Source organism: Lathyrus oleraceus, chromosome 7 (genome assembly GCF_024323335.1).
Source record: "Lathyrus oleraceus cultivar Zhongwan6 chromosome 7, CAAS_Psat_ZW6_1.0, whole genome shotgun sequence".
NCBI classification, from domain to species: domain Eukaryota; kingdom Viridiplantae; phylum Streptophyta; class Magnoliopsida; order Fabales; family Fabaceae; genus Lathyrus; species Lathyrus oleraceus.
The window spans coordinates 175398249-175422143 of record NC_066585.1 but is presented as its reverse complement, the minus strand read 5'-3'; the positions used below and the strand labels follow the sequence as shown (position 1 = coordinate 175422143).

Below are 23895 nucleotides of genomic sequence, written 5' to 3'. Positions count from 1 at the left end.
CATGACACTGATCAGTTCTCCCATCTTCTCTTTCAGCTCGAGAATGTCAGCGTTGGACGGATCCATCAGTTTGGATTTGTGCCGGGTGAAGTATCTGTGAGGACGGGTCGAGTGCAAAGGTACAGTTCTGCGAGCACGAGCAATGATTCCTGCAAAGCAGCAAACAGGTTAATATGCATGGATGCAACGTCTATCCATATGAGGAACACTTCTGTCTTGTGATTCTGGTTTCATCGAGACAGATAATATTTTGACATCCACATTCTGACATCCGGATGTCTCTCAACCAGATTCTCAATCCATAATATTCCCCATATGACTAGACGTGGGTTTGGTGCAGATGAATGCAAAATGAGAATGATGCAGATGTATGCAATGTACTGGGCCATCCTCCAAGTCATCTGATCATCAACTGTACAGAAGCCTCTGATCTTTGGACTGATCACAACCATCTGAGGGAACATGTAACCATACATCCATCTCAAGGGTTCCGAAATAAACGGAAGACGGATACACCATCATCATCATCATCAGTCTCTGAGCAGACACCCACAATCATCTGAAACGGCCCGGGGAATCCTGAAATAAACGGATCCCCACTGATAAATAACTCGGCCCGGGGAATCCTGAAATAAACGGATCCCCACTGATAAATTACGGACAGCACTCCGACGTCTCGGCAATAAATGACCATAAATCCACCTTATAAAAAGGACTCTGATCCACGGAACAATTAGTCACCATCTGATTATGCATCTGAACGAATCATCCTCCCCTCACAGGTAAATTCTAAACAGGTCATCCTAAGGCGGATAATAGTCTCGACAATCGGGCAGAGATACTCAATGGGTTTGCCCTTTCGGGTGTGCCATTGTAGCTCTCCTGAGATCGTCTAAACCAAAGATCCGGGAAATGATCGGTCACCAGAGTCAATAGCTCAGAAGACGTAACTAAACCAAAGTGGATACTCCACAGAGGAAAGCACTATCAAATGAACCTCGTCTGGCTTGTGGTATGTCACGTTGCAACAATATGCTGATCCAGCAAATGAGGAACATGAGACCACACTAATCCTAGGTGTATACTCGGGCCTGGGTTTTAGCCCCACTCAGAACACCCACCCCAAACAGAGGAACCACCTGCACAGAGGACGGCAACAACATGATAGTATGATGCATGCAGACATTAATGCAAATATAGATACACACTGGTTAGAATAATAAACGCAATAATCAACACATACAAGCAACCTAAACCAATCCTAGAACGCTAGGAAGGACTCGCTTAGGGACGATGGACCAGCACAGGTCTACATCAGTACGTCCCCAGCAGAGTCGCCAGTTGTCGCATCCTGCGAAAAATCAACCGGCGAGCCTAAAAAATAAAAACACACAGAGCCGCCACTAAACGTTATTTATCCCAAGATAGGGAAAGGAAACGCTCAGAGAAACCTGGAAAGACATGGTCTCGCGACCAGAGAGAAAAGGTTCGGGAGTCGGTTACGCGAGGGGAAGGTATTAGCACCCCTCACGTCCTAGGTACTCCTAGGGATCCACGTCCTAGAATAAAGAAAAGGTTGCTAAACATCACACACACACACAGGGAACGCAGGTGGGGTTAAGAGGAACGAGCTCGATAAGGTATCGCACCTTATGCCTACATATCTTGTCTGGAACAAGAATCAGAGCCACTGTAGTTCGGCTTACGCACGCCAAACAACATAAAACATACAAACAAGCAAGGGTGGCAAACATGGAGCCCGACAACCACTGGATGGAATTACGTCGGCATCCGAACCAAAACGCACTCAAAAGGGCAAACATGGATCCCGACAGCCAATCCTGGACTTACGTCAGCATCCGAACCCAAACAATCAATAGCATACAACAAACAAACATACAAACACACGCAAAAAAGAAAAAAAGGCGCCCGGAGTGGTCTCGCACGACCACCTGCCTACATACCTCGTCTGGCACGAGGATCAGGGCGATGTAGTTCCCCTGAAAGGGACTAAATTGCTAACCAGAAACCGGGGAAAGACACACAACTAGGGAGCTGAGACTCGAGCCTAATGTTGTCATGCATCGTTAACCCTAAGTTCGGTTTTCTATCCTACTTGCATAAGCAACTAACCTAACCAGGAAAGAAGCTAGCACACAAGCATACAATCATATATCAAATGAGAACAGGCATCTCAATCAACACAAGCATAACAATCAGATATCCACGTAGCATGCACTATAGCCAAACAAGGGGCTCACACAATAGGTTTGACTGCCTCAGCAAGTCGTCTGTACGGGCTGTGTTTGCTCTTAACCTTGCCATTACGAGGCTAAGGTGAAGCAGATGATGGGTGAAGTGAGGATCAGACCTCACAGCTCTTATCCCTAACCAGGGAGAGCTGACAAATGAGCATGGGTCCAGAATAGGGGAACCCTTCTATACTCGATGACTCTGACACGACAGATCTTGGGCTTTTGATCTCAACGCTACAACCATGTAATGGGAGCAAGGAGAAGACTCACTGAATAGTGGGGGACAGGTTGCTTGTCCCTACCTTCCACCAATTGCCTTACTTGAAGGGCTTTTCCTGCTTGGCTTGAAAAATAAACATACACAAGCATTGCCTCTTAAGGAGGACTTCAGACAATTTGCCCGGCCCGGTAACAGCCGGGTCTCCAGACTACATGAAGTAAGAAGGTTATACCTCAAATGCAAGTTGCTTAAGCAAAGCAAAGCAATAGTTCACAAGGAACTGAGCAACTAAAGTACCTGGAAACAATCAAACTCAATCAGTAATCAATCAGACAAACTATACAGCAAACAATCAAACAGTTTAAACAATACAACACAAAGCAAGCTCAAGGCTTAAGCCCCAGCTCCAACACCTACAAAACAATGTTATGTTAGTGTACAAACATCCACAACATCAATTAAAATCAACTTGTATCATTCTCCGTGTACATTGCTTTTTTGATCCTGAAAAATCAAGCAAACATTAGCAACTAGACCACTAGGCCAAGCCTAGGGTCCAAAAGCAAGAGAAAATTCAAAACAGCAAGGTATCCACCATCCAACATCAAATTAACATCAAACAAGAGCAAACATCATTGGTCTCATGTTTATATCATCCATCATGTTCAATTCATGCACAAAAGAAGTCAAATGATGCCAAATGAACCACCAAGCATACAAACAGAAGTATTGCATTCAAATCTATACCAAAACACATCCAAAAATTCTCAAATTAATTACACCTAAACAGGGGTCAATCAAGGTCTACCATGTCAAATTTGAGCTCAATTGGGCAAATGGAACCATGTCAATGAAAATCAACAAAAACAGACACAATTACATGCTTCAATTCACACCATCAATGCATACATCCACTTCAAAAATTAATATCTCATTGAAAACTAAAAAGAAATGGATGAGACCAAAACAGGGAGGTCCTAACATGGGTCTAGTTCATGCATATCAAATTTCATGACCATACAATACAATATGAGGATTTCCCAATCAATCTACCAACATGTATCACATGAGCTTGCAATTTCAACAACCAGAAATGAAAAATCATGATCAATTAGAAAAGGCAGTGAAAAATTCTACAAAAATTCATACAACATCCTAACATATCAACAAGTCATCAAGCAAAATTTCAGCCAATTCCAACATGCATAGGTCATCCAATTAAATTCAACAAGTTGACATCAAGAGGTGTGACACAAATTGTCACACCTAAGTTCCAGAATTTGCTGCTCTCTAACCAGGTATCAAAAATTCATGAAATTTACATATAAATAATCCTCAATGAGTCAAGAACCACCACAAAAATTTTCAGCCATTTATTTTATGATATGAGTATTTCATGATCAAATTGCCAAAATGTATCAAAATGTGACATACATTAGAAAAGCCTATGCCAAATAAAATATTTGCCAAGCACAACTTTGACCAATAGGTCAAAAAAATCCTACACTCAAAGACAAAGTCAACACAATTTTTTCCATATTTTTCTGATTTTTTTTCTATTTTTTCTGAATTTTTTAATGTGTTAAATATTTTCTAATAATTAAATGAAATTAACTAAAAATCATCAATGGCATTTTTGTAAATCTTTTGGCGCCGGCGGGAAACAGTTTTTTTGAATTTTTAAACTGAAATTTGGATCAAACACCTTCTTCTTCTTCGTTCTCACCACAGAATTTCCAGAAAATTGAAAAAAATGATGAACATCAAAAGTTAACGAAAATGGACATGGCCATATCCGTTCGAACCGTCTCTTCAAGAGGAACATGAATATCATACTATTACATCCTAAAAGTTCCTAAATCTCTCGAATCGACTCACTTAGGGTTTGCATTCATAATTTCAAATCGCGATTTCTTAAGCTACAGTCAACCATTCTATAAACCGCAAGCACCATTGGATTCTACAAGAAATGCACTACACAAAGCACCTATCAATCGAACAAAACAGGAGATTCAAAATTTCGACATACCGGCAACGGCAGTGCGTAGATCGCGGCTTTAAGCTCCAACTCTTCAAAACAGTTGTACTAGAGCCTTGTGGAAGATGAATGACGTGTCCAGTTCCAATTGCTTCGACCTCTACTGCTCTTAATTCGAATTTGCCATTGTTGAGGTGTTCTTGAACAGTTGCGATGCAAGGCTTGATTGATGATGAATCATGAAAACAGTCCTAGTACATGTTGAAACAAGATCACAGCAAAAAGAAAATCAAGTTTTGGTTGAAGATTGAGGAAGAAATTTGGATTTGAAGATTGGTGTGTTCTTGAGCAAAATGGAGAGAATGAGAGGTTTCTAGATCTGTTCTTGGTAATTGTGAGAGTTAGTTATGATTAGGAGATGATTTGGAATTTATATGCACCCTTAATCCAAGCTCTAATCTTGTTAATTATCATTTGGCTTAATTAAGTGATAATGTAATTTTTGCAAATGAGGGCAAATTGGTCAATACACAATGACAGCACATGCCAGCTCACAATTGGTTTCAACATGTCCAAAACACCATATGTGAAGTGTAGAAACAATTCCCATTGCAATTGGTCATGTATTTCTCAAACTCACCATGTATTTGCAAAATGTCCATTTTTGTCATTTCCATTTTTCAAGACAAAACTCAAACCATGTGCATTAACCATGAAATGAATATTCAAACACACTTAAAATGCCATTCCTGAGGTGTTGGAAAAAGTCCCATTCAAAAATTCCCAATATTTTGACATTTGGACAATTTTGCCCCTGGTCCAATTCAGCTGTCCAGTTGAAAAGTGACTTTTTGCCTGGGCCATTTTTGGGAAAATCCAATGATGCACCCTCAAAGTACATGTCAAATGGAGTTTGTGCATATAAAGAACTTGCAATTTGGACAAAGTATGTGGTAGTTATGGCCTCCTGATTACGGGTCTTTTCTGAAATTCACTGAGCCATATCTTGCAAACCACACATTGGATTTTCAAGTTCTTGGACTTTTTGGAAAGGTGAGAACAAGATCTACATCTGTCATGTTGAACAATTTTTCATTTGAAGCTTCCTTGGACTTCTGTTTTTGAGGTCAAAAACTTTCCATTTTTGGAAACTTCAGTTACCAGTCACCTGCTATTTTTGGCAGTTTTTGTCCTGACTTGATTTTCTTCATTTTTAAGCTTTGCAATGTCATTCAACACTTGTTCCAACATGAATGAAGTGTGTCTAACTTGTTTCCACCTCCAAATCCACCAGATCATGTACAGTTGACCACAGTTGACTTTTCATCTGATAGATGAATCTGGCAATGCATAGATCAAACTGAGCCCCAATCTTCAACTGAAATGGCTCAAGGGTGATACCCTAGCCTCCATAAGCACCATATAGTCACAAAATGAACCTCATAACCATCAGAAACCTCATCTCCTGATTATGCCCTGATTGGCCCAATGCAACTGATTAGGGTTGACCAGTGGTCAAAACCCTAATCTCAAGGAATCTTCTTCAATCTTCTGATGACATCCAAACATGATGATGATGATGCATCAATTCAATCAACATGGAGACCAATACCCTTGGGAATCACAAAACCCTAATTCACAGTCCAATCCTCAGATGGCCCATGATCAGTCATTAAACCCTAGCTTGCACCTTTGAACTTCCTCATCTCCTGATCAAGACTTGGGAAGATAGCTTGCACTATGTAACCACATGCTATGCAATATGAGATGCCTAATGTCCTAAAATGATATGTAAATATGTTAATGCTAGTCCCAAGAGAGGAGGGCAAATTTTGAGGTGTTACAGGTACCTGTTATGCAAGACATGCGGATGACTATGCAAATGCAATGACATGTTTATCAATTCCAAAAGTATTCTACCCCCTTGATTCCAGTCTCACATTTGATAAACAGTGTAAGAAGAAAACCCCGACTAGAATCAAGAAGAAGATTTAAACCCCCTTGAAAAGGATAAACATGTGTTAAGTGATGTGAATGCAAATGATGTGATGATATGAATGCAATGCAGTGGCATGTCAATCAGGATTGCTGTATCTGCTTGAACATCTGTCAGGTTGCACTGTCTGGAGAGAAATCAAGAGCACACCAAACAAAGGTCATGGGATGGGTCACGTTATCCTTAATATCAACCACCCATTTTGGTGGATTATGGTTTACACCTTATCAACACCCGAGTTTCATTGATATTAAGGATGCCTGATCGGATCAACCATGAATCAAGGGTTTGTCGCAAGTCACGAGCATGGAGTTTAAGTTAAGAACCACCCAAAAGGAGTGTACTAAGGTTTAAACCTGCCAAACATGTTCTACAAAAGGTTCCCATAGTCATAATCCCATCTTTCGGATATTATCAGAGGAACGACTACTCGTATTCCAACAATATTCTCAAGAAGAGACTCTTATGAGTGTAGTATCGCGTAACAATCGTATCAAATCTTACACTTGAACGACTTTTGCACTACGTCCTACAAATAGGCCAATATGGGTTTGGTAAACTAAGGTCCTTGGCTTCTTAGGTCTATATTGGAACAAGTAATGTCTAACCACAACTTACTTATGTGACATTATTGATCTCAACATGACCTCCACCAAGTGAATGGGCTTGCAAGTCAACTCGCTAAGGAATAACTCCACACAAGTTGACAGGACTATGCCATTCTCCTATCTTAAGTGCACTCGAGTTCGGGTATAGAACTCATCTCACAAAGATCACCAAGCAGCCATAGCTAGCCAACAGATACAGCAATGATATGTACACAATGCAATAAGGTGAAGCAGGTAAATAAATAACTGTACAAAAGCATGAACACCCAATAAACAAACAAACTACAAAAGCTAGGAGGGACTCGCTTAGGGAAGGTGGACCAGAAAGAGGTCAACTTCTTAGCGTCCCCAGCAGAGTCGCCAGCTGGCGCAACCTGAAAAATATAGTGCGCGAAAAAACAACCGACGAAAGAAAAAGACAGAAGAGTCGCCACCGTGCGTTATTCATCCCGAAGGAGGGAAAGGAAACGCTCGAAGTAAACCTGAAAAAGGAAAGGACAAGACGGGGTCTCGCAACCAAATCTTGGGTTCGGGAGTCGGTTATGCGAAGGGAAGGTATTAGCACCCCTACGCATCCATAGTACTCTACGGGATCCACTTTTGTGGTTTTCGTCTAAAGGGTGTGGGTTTACCTAATGTGTTTATTTACTAAAAAGGTTAAGAGAAATGACTCGCGCGGATGTCGCATCCACTGCATACGTATCTCATCTGAATATGAGAATCAGAGTCTTCGTAGCTCGGCTGACCTATGGGTTGGGGGTAATTGTGCTCGCTAAGACATCGCGTCTTATGCCTACGTATCTCATCTGGAATGAGAATCAGAGCAAGCCGTAGTTCGGCTAACTACGGGGTTATGGATTGGGTTTTGGACGAACAACGTCACTACGCAATCTACCGGATGCTCGACCTTTGGAGACTTACTCGCCTGTAGTAGAAGGAGTAAACGTGTGTTATGGGTTTTAGGGTTTGGGATGCTCGAGGGCAAACAGGCAGTCCTTGACGAAGGAACCGCGCTACATGTGGGGATACGAATACAAAACACAAAACATGTATCTCAAAGTAAAATGCCACCAAGGGGCTCAAACATTGCCTCCTATCGAGGTCTTCAAGCTAAGAAAGCGATAAAGTACGAGAAAGGGAAAAAATTACCACACGGATAAAGATCCGAAGCTATAGCAGTTAAAGGAGCAAGAAACCCTGAAATCTCTCCAGCTGGACCGTCAAAGGAAATCAGTCAACACGAATAATCAGAATAAAACTTCAGGGGGTATCCCACAAATAAAGTGGGAAACCACGCGAGTGTCTCTGCAAAAGCCATATGAGCCCTCACAAAACTCGACAAAGGGTTAGACAAACAAGATGAGATCCAGGGAAAACAATGCCATGGCAACACAAAAACAGGTTAGAACAAAACAAAACAAAAAGCAGATACTGTCACGTTCGCGACTGCTTCGCCTAGCGAAGGCTTAGCGAAGCTTCGCTACAGGCTCGCCTAGCGAAGCGGCTAGCGAAGGCCTGCGGGTTTTGGATTCCTCCTTGATAACAGTTCGATCTCTATGATCCGAAACCCTGTGGTATCCATCTCATAAACGAAAATGATTAAAACATTCGAGGTATTGTTACACATATTTATACACAAACATAAACCCGTGGGCAACACCTGATGTTACCTCATACATTCATAATATTCAAATTCGAGGCGTAAAGTAGTAGGAACAAAGGCATACCTGATGAGAGAGATCGATCGAACGGCGTGGCTGGATTTGTAAAGCTCTGTGAGGCGGAGGCAAAAGAGTGTGTGAATCGGAGTGAACTTCTCAGAGCTGCCTGAAGGTTGCTGCAGAGTAATTCCTAGGTCTCCTCCTCTCAAGATCTTTCTCCCGTGGTTCTCCCAGTGTAACTCCTCTACTGAAACTTCAGTATTTATAGACTGATTTCGTGGGTAATGGGCTTGGAATGAGGTCAACTGAGGCCCAAAGCTTCCTGATTTTTTCTGAAATGCGCGCCCTTCGCCTAGCGAGCATGACAGCTCAGCAGCAGATTCTTGCTTCTTCAAGTCTGGCAATTTGCACGGTGAATAGGCCCCAATTAGACCTGTTGGTAGTACCTCAAGTCTATTCCTTACGTTGACTGACCGTCTAAGTAGAACCCACAAAGTGTCCTGGATGATGTTCGAGCTTCTTGGAGCTAATTCTGATTGACGCGATGCAATATGGCATGAAATGCTAAATGACCTAAAAAGTGAATGCATGAATGAGGAGGGCAAATTTTGGGGTGTTACACGAAGGTCTGGTTCGTTCGGAGAATCCATACTTATAATGAAGCTGCGGGGAATGTTGTTGCACCTAGGGTTGGATTTGGTTTGGGTTCGGAGTTGCGGCGCGCAGGGGTTTTCGTTAAAGTTGTAAAGGTCGGTGAGAAGGGGAATGCGGCGGAATTGTGGTTGAAGAGGGAGATGATGAGTGGAGAGGTTGGTTGGTTGGTTTTGGTTTCGGATGATCGGGAATTTGCGGATATGTTGAGGAAGGTTAGGGAAGTGAATTTGAAGACTGTTGTTGTTGGAGATTATTGGGATAGGGATTTGGGGAAGAATGCTGATTTGTGGCTTCCTTGGAATGTTGTTGAGAATGGAAAGCTTGAGGGAATGGGTTTAATGGGAAAAACAGAGGGTTTGGATGATGAACTGGAAGGAGATCAGGATTTGGACTATAGTGAATATGTAACAGAGGAAGAACTGTATGAAAGGTTTTAAATAATTGTCTGCATCGTGTTCTCTTTAAGACTCTCACGATTTTGGTCAGTAATGTGTTCTCTTTGAAGCTCTTGCGATTTTGGTCTGTACGAATTGTAAATATGTAGATGCACTATTTTCTTTGTTTTGAATGACTTATAAGTTTTTAGATTTGTGTCTTAATAGTTTTTTTTTACATATCTTATATCTTATACCTGTTGCTATAGATTTGTGTATTAAGGGTTCATGTATTGGTTACATTTGTTGAAGCTTATGAGAAACAAATTGATCTTGTTTGAATATGACAATCACTAAGTTTGTTGAATTGAAGATGGACAATGAGAGTAGATTTAAGGGGAAGAAGTCAAGACCAAAGTTTGTCTTAGTCTTCGAATTCCATTGAGTGCCAAAACATTGTTGGTGTTGATTCCGAAAAGAGAAAGACATCGATGGTGATGACTCTAGTATAAAAAGATTTAAGCCGGGAACTTTTATTCGATTGGGCTACTGATTTATTTAAAAATTTTCACAACATTTTTCTACCCCGCTAACAATACTATTCTTCGTTACAAACCTTATTATAAGGAGCATGTTGCTTTTAAATAAGGGTAATGCTAATCAGGACTCTCTTGGCCCAAGTTATATATATATATATATATATATATATATATATATATATATATGTATATATATATATATATATATATAAATATATATATATATATATATATATATATATATATATATATAATATATATATATATATATATATATATATATATATATATATATATATATATATATATATATATAAATTAAAAATTTTAATTAATTTTTTCAATACAAAATTTTTATAAATGAATTTCTTAATTTGTGTCCGCATAAGGTAGGAGCAAAAGTGGTTTGAAAATCTTAATACATGACAAAAAAGAATACATCATATTCGACTACTACAAATAGTTGTTAAACTTTGTTAGTTAGGATACTTGATTGATATCAAATGAATATCGTTGATCATTGGTATGAAAATCAAATGGTTTGATTTTACAAAATATTTTAGTTTATGCTTCATAGTACATTTTCCATATTCGAAAAAATACTATACAATTTAACATATTTCTTCGTGCTGTTGTAGGATGGAAAAAGATGTTATGAACTTTAGTATTGTTTCAATGATGATGTTCAATGTTTTACAGTTTAATTTAAGAGATACTATTGGATAAGTTGACATGTTATCTTTTGAGTTTTATAATATCTACGTACTATTATATGTTTTATTTATGTTACTTTTCTTTTTATAAATGAATCACAATTGTAAGATTATATTAGTGTATGTTTGTAGTTCTCTATGTATTAACGGTCTTAAAATATAAATTCAAAGTTCGGGTTTGTTACAAGTATGTATAAAACGGTGTGCAAATAACCACTCCCTAGAAAAATTCCATACCATTGGGCCACAATCCACACGAGCAAGCCCAAATTATCATCTGTAACAAAAAAAAAAGCTCCTATCGCATTAAAAAAAAAGCGATTCTTCTTTGTCGATACGAAGAGAAGCATGCATTCTCTGTTTTTCCACAACGCAAACTCTGTCAACTTAACTTCTTCACTTCTTTTCCCAAATAATCACAAACTCTGCTCAAAACCCCATTTCCAATCCTCCATCAAAATCAATACACCAATCCCTAAACACGTCCCTAACAAAAAGGTTATAATCCTCTGGGACCTCGACAACAAACCTCCACGTGGACCTCCATACGACGCCGCACTCTCTCTCAAAACCCTCGCCGAACGCTTCGGCGACGTCGTTTCAATCTCCGCTTACACAAAACGACACTCCTTCTTCAATCTCCCTCAATGGAATACCAACCAAAACCCTAACCCTAATTCGATTCCCTGTCGTGTCTGCGGTCACGAATGTAAATCAATTTTCGATCTCAAAATTCATTTCAAGAGAGTTCATCTGTACCAGCGTAAGAAGTTAAGGGAAAAATTGAAATCCATTAAGTTGAGCCGATCGAAGGTCTGGTTCGTTCGGAGAATCCATACTTATAATGAAGCTGCGGGGAATGTTGTTGCACCTAGGGTTGGATTTGGTTTGGGTTCGGAGTTACAGCGCACAGGGGTTTTCGTTAAAGTTGTGAAGGTCGGTGAGAAGGGGAATGCGGCGGATTTGTGGTTGGAGAGGGAGATGATGAGTGGAGAGGTTGGTTGGTTGGTTATGGTTTCGGATGATCGGGAATTTGCAGAGATGTTGAGGAAGGTTAAGGAGGTCAATTTGAAGACTGTTGTTGTTGGAGATTATTGGGATAGGGATTTGGGGAAGAATGCTGATTTGTGGCTTCCTTGGAATGTTGTTGAGAATGGAAAGCTTGAGGGAATGGGTTTAATGGGAAGAACAAAGGGTTCGGATGATGAAGTGGAAGGAGATCAGGATTTGGACTATGGTGAATATGTAACAGAGGAAGAACTATATGAAAGGTTTTAAATAATTGTCTGCATCGTGTTCTTTTTAAGACTCTCACGATTTTGGTCAGTAATGTGTTCTCTTAGAAGCTCTTGCGATTTTGGTCTGTACGAATTGTAAATATGTAGATGCACTATTTTCTTTGTTTTGAATGACTTATAAGTTTTTAGATTTGTGTCTTCATAGTTTTTTTTACATATCTTATATCTTATACCTGTTGTTATAGATTTGTGTATTAAAGGTTCATGTATTGGTTACATTTGTTGAAGCTTATGAGAAACAAATTGATCTTGTTTGAATATGACAATCACTAAGTTTGTTGAATTGAAGATGGACAATGAGAGTAGATTTAAGGGGAAGAAGTCAAGACCAAAGTTTGTCTCAGTCTCCAAATTCCATTGAGTGCCAAAACATTGTTGGTGTTGATTCCGAAAAGAGAAAGACATCGATGGTGATGACTCTGGTATAAAAAGATTTAAGCCGAGAACTTTTATTCGATTGGGCTACGGATTTATTTAGAAATTTTCACAACATTTTTCTACCCCGCTAACAATACTATTCTTCGTTACAAACCTTATTATAAGGAGCATGTTACTTTTAAATAAGGGTAATGCTAATCAGGATTCTCTTGGCCCAAGTTATATATATATATATATATATATATATATATATATATATATATATATATATATATATATATATATATATATATATATATATATATATATATATATATATATATATATATATATATATATATATATATATATATATATATATATATATATATATATAATTAAAAATTTTAATTAATTTTTTCATTACAAATTTTTTATAAATGAATTTCTTAATTTGTGTCCGCATAAGGTAGGAGCAAAAGTGATTTGAAAATCTTAATACATGACAAAAAAGAATACATCATATTCGACTACTACAAATAGTTGTTAAACTTTGTTAGTTAGGATACTTGATTGATATCAAATGAATATCGTTGATCATTGGTATGAAAATCAAATGGTTTGATTTTACAAAATATTTTAGTTTATGCTTCATAGTACATTTTGCATATTCAAAAAAATACTATACAATTTAACATATTTCTTCGTGCTGTTGTAGGATGGAAAAAGATGTTATGAACTTTAGTATTGTTTCAATGATGATGTTCAATGTTTTACAGTTTAATTTAAGAGATACTATTGGATAAGTTGACATGTTATCTTTTGAGTTTTATAATAATTACGTACTATTATATGTTTTATTTATGTTACTTTTCTTTTTATAAATGAATCACAATTGTAAGATTATATTAGTGTATGTTTGTAGTTCTCTATGTATTAACGGTCTTAAAATATAAATTCAAAGTTCGGGTTTGTTACTAGTATGTATAAAACGGTGTGCAAATAACCACTCCCTAGAAAAATTCCATACCATTGGGCCACAATCCACACGAGCAAGCCCAAATTATCATCCGTAACAAAAAAAAAGCTCCTATCGCATTAAAAAAACAAGCGACTCTTCTTCGTCGATACGAAGAGAAGCATGCATTCTCTGTTTTTCCACAGCGCAAACTCTGTCAACTTAACTTCTTCACTTCTTTTCCCAAATAATCACAAACTCCGCTCAAAACCCCGTTTCCAATCCTCCATCAAAATCAATACACCAATCCCTAAACACGTCCCTAACAAAAAGGTTATAATCCTCTGGGACCTCGACAACAAACCTCCACGTGGACCTCCATACGACGCCGCACTCTCTCTCAAAACCCTCGCCGAACGCTTCGGCGACGTCGTTTCAATCTCCGCTTACACAAAACGACACTCCTTCTTCAATCTCCCTCAATGGAATACCAACCAAAACCCTAACCCTAATTCGATTCCCTGTCGTGTCTGCGGTCACGAATGTAAATCAATTTTCGATCTCAAAATTCATTTCAAGAGAGTTCATCTGTACCAGCGTAAGAAGTTAAGGGAAAAATTGAAATCCATTAAGTTGAGCCGGTCGAAGGTCTGGTTCGTTCGGAGAATCCATACTTATAATGAAGCTGCGGGGAATGTTGTTGTTGCACCTAGGGTTGGATTTGGTTTGGGTTCGGAGTTGCGGCGCGCAAGGGTTTTCGTTAAAGTTGTGAAGGTCGGTGAGAAGGGGAATGCGGCGGAATTGTGGTTGAAGAGGGAGATGATGAGTGGAAAGGTTGGTTGGTTGGTTTTGGTTTCGGATGATCGGGAATTTGCGGAGATGTTGAGGAAGGTTAGGGAAGTGAATTTGAAGACTGTTGTTGTTGGAGATTATTGGGATAGGGATTTGGGGAAGAATGCTGATTTGTGGCTTCCTTGGAATGTTGTTGAGAATGGAAAGCTTGAAGGAATGGGTTTAATGGGAAAAACAGAGGGTTTGGATGATGAACTGGAAGGAGATCAGGATTTGGACTATGGTGAATATGTAACAGAGGAAGAACTGTATGAGAGGTTTTAAATAATTGTCTGCATCGTGTTCTCTTTAAAACTCTCACGATTTTGGTCAGTAATGTGTTCTCTTTGAAGCTCTTGCGATTTTGGTCTGTACGAATTGTAAATATGTAGATGCACTATTTTCTTTGTTTTGAATGACTTATAAGTTTTTAGATTTGTGTCTTAATAGTTTTTTTTTACATATCTTATATCTTATACATGTTGCTATAGATTTGTGTATTAAGGGTTCATGTATTGGTTACATTTGTTGAAGCTTATGAGAAACAAATTGATCTTGTTTGAATATGACAATCACTAAGTTTGTTGAATTGAAGATGGACAATGAGAGTAGATTTAAGGGGAAGAAGTCAAGACCAAAGTTTGTCTCAGTCTCCGAATTCCATTGAGTGCCAAAACATTGTTGGTGTTGATTCCGAAAAGAGAAAGACATCGATGGTGATGACTCTGGTATAAAAAGATTTAAGCCGGGAACTTTTATTCGATTGGGCTACTGATTTATTTAGAAATTTTCAGAACATTTTTCTACCCCGCTAACAATACTATTCTTCGTTACAAACCTTATTATAAGGAGCATGTTGCTTTTAAATAAGGGTAATGCTAATCAGGATTCTCTTGGCCCAAGTTATATATATATATATATATATATATATATATATATATATATATATATATATATATATATATATATATATATATATATATATATATATATATATATATATATATATATATATATATATAATTAAAATTTTTAATTAATTTTTTCAATACAAATTTTTTATAAATGAATTTCTTAATTTGTGTCCGCATAAGGTAGGAGCAAAAGTGGTTTGAAAATCTTAATACATGACAAAAAAGAATACATCATATTCGACTACTACAAATAGTTGTTAAACTTTGTTAGTTAGGATACTTGATTGATATCAAATGAATATCGTTGATCATTGGTATGAAAATCAAATGGTTTGATTTTACAAAATATTTTAGTTTATGCTCCATAGTACATTTTGCATATTCGAAAAAATACTATACAATTTAACATATTTCTTCGTGCTGTTGTAGGAGGGAAAAAGATGTTATGAACTTTAGTATTGTTTCAATGATGATGTTCAATGTTTTACAGTTTAATTTAAGAGATACTATTGGATAAGTTGACATGTTATCTTTTGAGTTTTATAATAATTACGTACTATTATATGTTTTATTTATGTTACTTTTCTTTTTATAAATGAATCACAATTGTAAGATTATATTAGTGTATGTTTGTAGTTCTCTATGTATTAACGGTCTTAAAATATAAATTCAAAGTTCGGGTTTGTTACTAGTATGTATAAAACGGTGTGCAAATAACCACTCCCTAGAAAAATTCCATACCATTGGGCCACAATCCACACGAGCAAGCCCAAATTATCATCCGTAACAAAAAAAAAAACTCCTATCGCATTAAAAAAAAAGCGACTCTTCTTCGTTGATACGAAGAGAAGCATGCATTCTCTATTTTTCCACAGCGCAAACTCTGTCAACTTAACTTCTTCACTTCTTTTCCCAAATAATCACAAACTCTGCTAAAAACCCCATTTCCAATCCTCCATCAAAATCAATACACCAATCCCCAAACACGTCCCTAACAAAAAGGTTATAATCCTCTGGGACCTCGACAACAAACCTCCACGTGGACCTCCATACGACGCCGCACTCTCTCTCAAAACCCTCGCCGAACGCTTCGGCGACGTCATTTCAATCTCCGCTTACACAAAACGACACTCCTTTTTCAATCTCCCTCAATGGAATACCAACCAAAACCCTAACCCTAATTCGATTCCCTGCCGTGTCTGCGGTCACGAATGTAAATCAATTTTCGATCTCAAAATTCATTTCAAGAGAGTTCATCTGTACAACGTAAGAAGTTAAGGGAAAAATTGAAATCCATTAAGTTGAGCTGGTCGAAGGTCTGGTTCGTTCGGAGAATCCATACTTATAATGAAGCTGCGGGAAATATTGTTGCGCCTAGGGTTGGATTTGGTTTGGGTTCGGAGTTGCGGCGCACATGGGTTTTCGTTAAAGTTGTGAAGGTTGGTGAGAAGGGGAATGCGGCGGATTTGTGGTTGGAGAGGGAGATGATGAGTGGAGAGGTTGGTTGGTTGGTTTTGGTTTCGGATGATCGGGAATTTGCGGAAATGTTGAGGAAGGTTAGGGAAGCGAATTTGAAGACTGTTGTTGTTGGAGATTATTGGGATAGGGATTTGGGGAAGAATGCTGATTTGTGGCTTCCTTGGAATGTTGTTGCGAATGGAAAGGTTGAGGGAATGGGTTTAATGGGAAGAACAGAGGGTTCGGATGATGAATTGGAAGGAGATCAGAATCTGGGCTATGATGAATATGTAACCGAGGAAGAACTATTAGATGATGAAAGGTTTTAAATAACTATCGCATTGTGTTATATTTAAGGCTCTCGCGATTCAGGTCAAGTTGTAAATTTGTAGATGCACTGTTTTCTTTGTTTTGAATGACTTATAAGTTTTTAGATTTGTGTCTTAATAGCTTTTTGTTTTTACATATCTTATACCTGTTGCTATAGATTTGTGTCTTAAGGATTCATGTATTGGTTACATTTGTTGAAGCTTATGAGAAACAAATTGATCTTGTTTGAATATGACAATCACTAAGTTTGTTGAATTGAAGATGGACAATGAGAGTAGATTTAAGGGGAAGAAGTCAAGACCAAAGTTTGTCTCAATCTCCGAATTCCATTGAGTGCCATGACATTGTTGGTGTTGATTCCGAAAAGAGAAAGACATCGATGGTGATGACTCTGGTATAAAAAGATTTAGGGTAATGATAACTTGTGCCCCAAGGGCATAAGTTATGAGATGAATATAGAAATAAATTTTTGATAATTGGATATTGAATTTATTAGAATTTTATATTTAATAATTTTATTTATTTTTTCAATACAAATTTTCTATTTTTGAATTTCTTAACATGTGCTCTTGGGGTACAAGTTAGCATTACCCAAAGATTTAAGCCGGAAACTTTTATTCCATTGGGCTACTGTTTTATTTAGAAAATTTCACAAGACATTTTTCTACCCCGCCAACAATACTATTCTTCGTTACAAACCTTATTATAAGGAGCACGTTGCTTTTAAACGAGGGTAACGTTAATTAGTATCCTATCCTCTTGGCACAAGTTAAATATGTAATTAAAGTTTTTAATTAATTTTTTTAATATAAATTTTTATAAATGAATTTTTTAATTTGTGTTTCGGACACAAATTAGTATTATCCTTTAAATAAGAGGGAAACATATATGGTTCTATGTTTTGATAGTTAAAAGTTAAAATTAGTTAAAAGTTTAAATTTAATCGATAATTCCATCTACAATATTTGGAGTGGATAAAAAAATCGATAATTCAAATTAAAAGAAATAAAAAAATTGATTGTTTTTTGTTTGTTTTAAAAATCGAACTAAATCAAATAAAAATAAAAGTGGTTTGGTTCAATTCTTAATTTTAATTTTTAAAAAATTTCAAATCGTTAAACCGAAATAATAATTATAAATATTTACTTTTTATTTAATCCTCGGTAAAATTAACCTTCAAATATAAAAAATAAAAATTATAAGTTAGAGCTAAAATCAAACTTCAAATATAAAAAATAAAAATTATAAACTAGAGAAACTTTTCAACAAACTATTACTCGGGTTATCTTTGTTTCTCTCGACAATATCATTTTTTTTATAGATTATGGTTGTTTTATGTTCAAGTTTTTTTGATTAGTTTTTATTTTTTATATTTTTTTTCTTCATCAGCAATTTTGAATTTAGTTTGTTACACGATAGTTTTAATGTGTTTTTTAAAATGTGATACATGTTAATAATTCTCATATTAATCATATTAAGTGTCAACTTTTATATTCAATTGTTAATTTATTTCATGATACAGTCATGTTTCGTATGAATTATATATTATATGAAATGTCTTATTTGAAAAAAATAATAATATAAAATACACCAAAAAATATAATAATAGAAAATACACATATAAATATAATATTTAAAAAAATATTCTAAAAAATTGATCAACCAAATCAAATTGATTATTTTATAAAAATATAAAAACTATCGATGGATATATTATCGGTTCTGACGATTAATTTAACCCGTTCAAATCGAAAAAGATAACACAATAAGTTAAAAATGAGATAAAGGTGAAATAATTCATTGTCCGACAAATGATGGATATTAGTATTACGGAGGTTGGACCTGTAAATACTGTGCAAATAATGGTAGATAATGTATCAGTTTGTAAGCAGAAATAGTCTCAATTGTAATCTTATTTTTAGCAGCTCACAGAATTGACCTCCATTTTAAAATTCTTTAGTTGTGATCTCTTTCGGTATGTTTTGATTTTATTTAAAAAAGAGTGACGATATATGTTTTAATAATGTAACATAAGACCTCATGATGCATAATCATTCAAATAGATTATTTTCATTTGTCATCTAAATTATTAAAATGAATAATTTCCAAAGTTGAAAATAAATTTTTAAAGACTTGTTTGAAATTTAGGACTATTTATTTCAGTCTTTGTAAAATAATTTTGTGTTACATTTTTTTGTTTTAAAAATTTTTTAAATGATAAATTAGATTAAATAGTTTTTCTTAAAATATTACTCTAAGTATTTTATTCTTTTGCTTTAAAAAATTTTAAATTTTTTATAAATCATGTAAATTTGAATTTATTAAGAATATTTTTTTATAAAAGCTATTTATAAAATATATATTTTTAAAATAGTTTGTAATTTTCACTATGTTTTAATCTTTAATAATATAAAATTGATATTTTAATTTAAAATATGATTTTTTTAAAGAATTTTAAAATTATTTTAGAAAAATTATGGTCTTTTATGCTAAATTGATATGCTAAAACAAATCTCTTAATAAGTGTTAATAGTCCCATATCATTTTGTTATATGTTACGTTATGATAAATATATTAAATCGTTATTATAAATATATTAAACATTACCATTTAGTCTATGAACTTGAGAGTCAATTAAAAAAGAAATTTTTTAATTTAAACATAATAACGTAATTATTTGTCATCCATCGATGGTATTTTTATGAACGGGCAAAAAATGGAAAGAAATTTAATCTCAATTATTAAATCATCTTTCTTGCAAACAGGTAGAATTTCTCAAAAGAAAAGAAGAGCAGATTTTAGTGTATAAATATCAAATTATTCAAAATATGTAATATATTTCAAAACTATATGCATTATATACCATTATGTGTTTTATTTATGTTACTTTTATTTTTTACTTTTATTTTTTGGATAAATGAATCACAAATGTAAGATTATATTAATGTATGTTTGTAGTTCTCTACGTATTAACGGTCTTAAAATATAAATTCAAAGTTCGGGTTTGTTACTAGTATGTATAAAACGGTGTGCAAATAACCACTCCCTAGAAAAATTCCATACCATTGGGCCACAATCCACACGAGCAAGCCCAAATTATCATCCGTAACAAAAAAAAAAGCTCCTATCGCATTTAAAAAAAAGCATTCTTCTTCGTCGATACGAAGAGAAGCATGCATTCTCTGTTTTTCCACAGCGCAAACGTAACAACACTACACTCTCTCAACTTAACTTCTTCACTTCTTTTCCCAAATAATCACAAACTCTACTCAAAACCCCGTTTCCAATCCTCCATCAAAATCAATACACCAATCCCCAAACACGTCCCTAACAAAAAGGTTATAATCCTCTGGGACCTCGACAACAAACCTCCACGTGGACCTCCATACGACGCCACACTCTCTCTCAAAACCCTCGCTGAACGCTTCGGCGACGTCGTTTCAACCTCCGCTTACACAAAACGACACTCCTTCTTCAATCTCCCTCAATGGAATACCAACCAAAACCCTAACCCTAATTCGATTCCCTGCCGTGTCTGCGGTCACGAATGTAAATCAATTTTCGATCTCAAAATTCATTTCAAGAGAGTTCATCTGTACCAGCGTAAGAAGTTAAGGGAAAAATTGAAATCCATTAAGTTGAGCCGGTCGAAGGTCTGGTTCGTTCGGAGAATCCATACTTATAATGAAGCTGCGGGGAATGTTGTTGCACCTAGGGTTGGATTTGGTTTGGGTTCGGAGTTGTGGCGCGCAAGGGTTTTCGTTAAAGTTGTGAAGGTCGGTGAGAAGGGGAATCCGACGAATTTGTGGTTGGAGAGGGAGATGATGAGTGGAGAGGTTGGTTGGTTGGTTTTGGTTTCGGATGATCGGGAATTTGCGGAGATGTTGAGGAAGGTTAGGGAGGTCAATTTGAAGACCGTTGTTGTTGGAGATTATTGGGATAGGGATTTGGGGAAGAATGTTGATTTGTGGCTTCCTTGGAATGTTGTTGAGAATGGAAAGGTTGAGGGAATGGGTTTAATGGGAAGAACAGAGGGTTCAGATGATAAATTGGAAGGAGATCAGAATCTGGGCTATGATGAATATGTAACAGAGGAAGAGCTATTAGATGATGAAAGGTTTTAAATAAGGGTCGCATTGTGTTATATTTAAGGCAATCGCGATTCTGGTCAGGTTGTAAATTTGTAGATGCACTGTTTTCTTTGTTTTGAATGACTTATAAGTTTTTAGATTTGTGTCTTAATAGCTTTTTGTTTTTACATATCTTATACCTGTTGCTATAGATTTGTGTCTTAAGGATTCATGTATTGGTTACATTTGTTGAAGCTTATGAGAAACAAATTGATCTTGTTTGAATATGACAATCACTAAGTTTGTTGAATTGAAGATGGACAATGAGAGTAGATTTAAGGGGAAGAAGTCAAGACCAAAGTTTGTCTCAATCTCCGAATTCCATTGAGTGCCATGACATTGTTGGTGTTGATTCCGAAAAGAGAAAGACATCGATGGTGATGACTCTGGTATAAAAAGATTTAGGGTAATGATAACTTGTGCCCCAAGGGCATAAGTTAAGAGATGAATATAGAAATAAATTTTTGATAATTGGATATTGAATTTATTAGAATTTTATATTTAATAATTTTATTTATTTTTTCAATACAAATTTTCTATTTTTTGATTTCTTAACATGTGCTCTTGGGGTACAAGTTAGCATTACCCAAAGATTTAATCCGGGAACTTTTATTCCATTGGGCTACTGTTTTATTTAGAAAATTTCACAAGACATTTTTCTACCCCGCCAACAATACTATTCTTCGTTACAAACCTTATTATAAGGAGCACGTTGCTTTTAAACGAGGGTAACGTTAATTAGTATCCTATCCTCTTGGCACAAGTTAAATATGTAATTAAAGTTTTTAATTAATTTTTTTAATATAAATTTTTATAAATGAATTTTTTAATTTGTGTTTCGGACACAAATTAGTATTATCCTTTAAATAAGAGGGAAACATATATGGTTCTATGTTTTGATAGTTAAAAGTTAAAATTAGTTAAAAGTTTAAATTTAATCGATAATTCAATCTACAATATTTGGAGTGGATAAAAAAATCGATAATTCAAATTAAAAGAAATAAAAAAATTGATTGTTTTTTGTTTGTTTTAAAAATCGAACTAAATCAAATAAAAATAAAAGTGGTTTGGTTCAATTCTTAATTTTAATTTTTAAAAATTTTCAAATCGTTAAACCGAAATAATAATTATAAATATTTACTTTTTATTTAATCCTCGGTAAAATTAACCTTCAAATATAAAAAATAAAAATTATAAGTTAGAGCTAAAATCAAACTTCAAATATAAAAAATAAAAATTATAAACTAGAGAAACTTTTCAACAAACTATTACTCGGGTTATCTTTGTTTCTCTCGACAATATCATTTCTTTATAGATTATGGTTGTTTTATGTTCAAGTTTTTTTCATTAGTTTTTATTTTTTATATTTTTTTTCTTCATCAGCAATTTTGAATTTAGTTTGTTACACGATAGTTTTAATGTGCTTTTTAAAATGTGACACATGTTAATAATTCTCATATTAATCATATTAAGTGTCAACTTTTATATTCAATTGTTAATTTATTTCATGATACAGTCATGTTTCGTATGAATTATATATTATATGAAATGTCTTATTTGAAAAAATAATAATATAAAATACACCAAAAAATATAATAATAGAAAATACACATATAAATATAATATTTAAAAAAATATTCTAAAAAATTGATCAACCAAATCAAATTGATTATTTTATAAAAATATAAAAACTATCGATGGATATATTATCGGTTCTGACGATTAATTTAACCCGTTCAAATCGAAAAAGATAACACAATAAGTTAAAAATGAGATAAAGGTGAAATAATTCATTGCCCGACAAATGATGGATATTAGTATTACGGAGGTTGGACCTGTAAATATTGTGCAAATAATGGTAGATAATGTATCAGTTTGTAAGCAGAAATAGTCTCAATTGTAATCTTATTTTTAGCAGCTCACAGAATTGACCTCCATTTTAAAATTCTTTAGTTGTGATCCCTTTCGATATGTTTTGATTTTATTTAAAAAAGAGTGACGATATATGTTTTAATAATGTAACATAAGACCTCATGATGCATAATCATTCAAATAGATTATTTTCATTTGTCATCTAAATTATTAAAATGAATAATTTCCAAAGTTGAAAATAATTTTTTTAAAGACTTGTTTGAAATTTAGGACTATTTATTTCACTCTTTGTAAAATAATTTTGTGTTACATTTTTTTGTTTTAAAAATTTTTTAAATGATAAATTAGATTAAATAGTTTTTCTTAAAATATTACTCTAAGTATTTTATTCTTTTGCTTTAAAAAATTTTAAAATTTTTAAAAATCATGTAAATTTGAATTTATTAAGAATATTTTTGTATAAAAGCTATTTATAGAATATATATTTTTAAAATAGTTTGTAATTTTCACTATATTTTAATCTTTAATAATATAAAATTGATATTTTAATTTAAAATATGATTTTTTTAAAGAATTTTAAAGCATTCTTCTTCGTTGAGAGGAAGAGAAACATGCCTTCTCTGTTTTTCCACAGCGCAAACGTAACAACACTACAGTCTCTCAACTTAACTTCTTCACTTCTTTTCCCAAATAATCAGAAACTCTGCTCAAAACCCCGTTTCCAATCCTCCATCAAAATCAATACACCA

The 23895-nt window shown here is 34.9% G+C and overlaps 1 protein-coding gene across 1 annotated transcript in view; it reads left to right on the top strand.

Annotated features, from left to right (window-relative positions):
- Nucleotides 1-17373, top strand: part of LOC127102719 (uncharacterized) — a 99899-nt gene extending 82526 nt beyond the window's left edge. The window contains exons 2-5 of the mRNA XM_051040063.1: nt 11935-11994; nt 14446-14502; nt 16913-17136; nt 17316-17373. Coding sequence (XP_050896020.1) covers nt 11980-11994; nt 14446-14502; nt 16913-17136; nt 17316-17373 — 354 coding nt within the window. The 5' untranslated portion in view covers nt 11935-11979. The remainder of the gene's footprint in view (nt 1-11934; nt 11995-14445; nt 14503-16912; nt 17137-17315) is intronic.
- The last annotated feature ends 6522 nt before the right edge of the window (nt 17374-23895 follow it).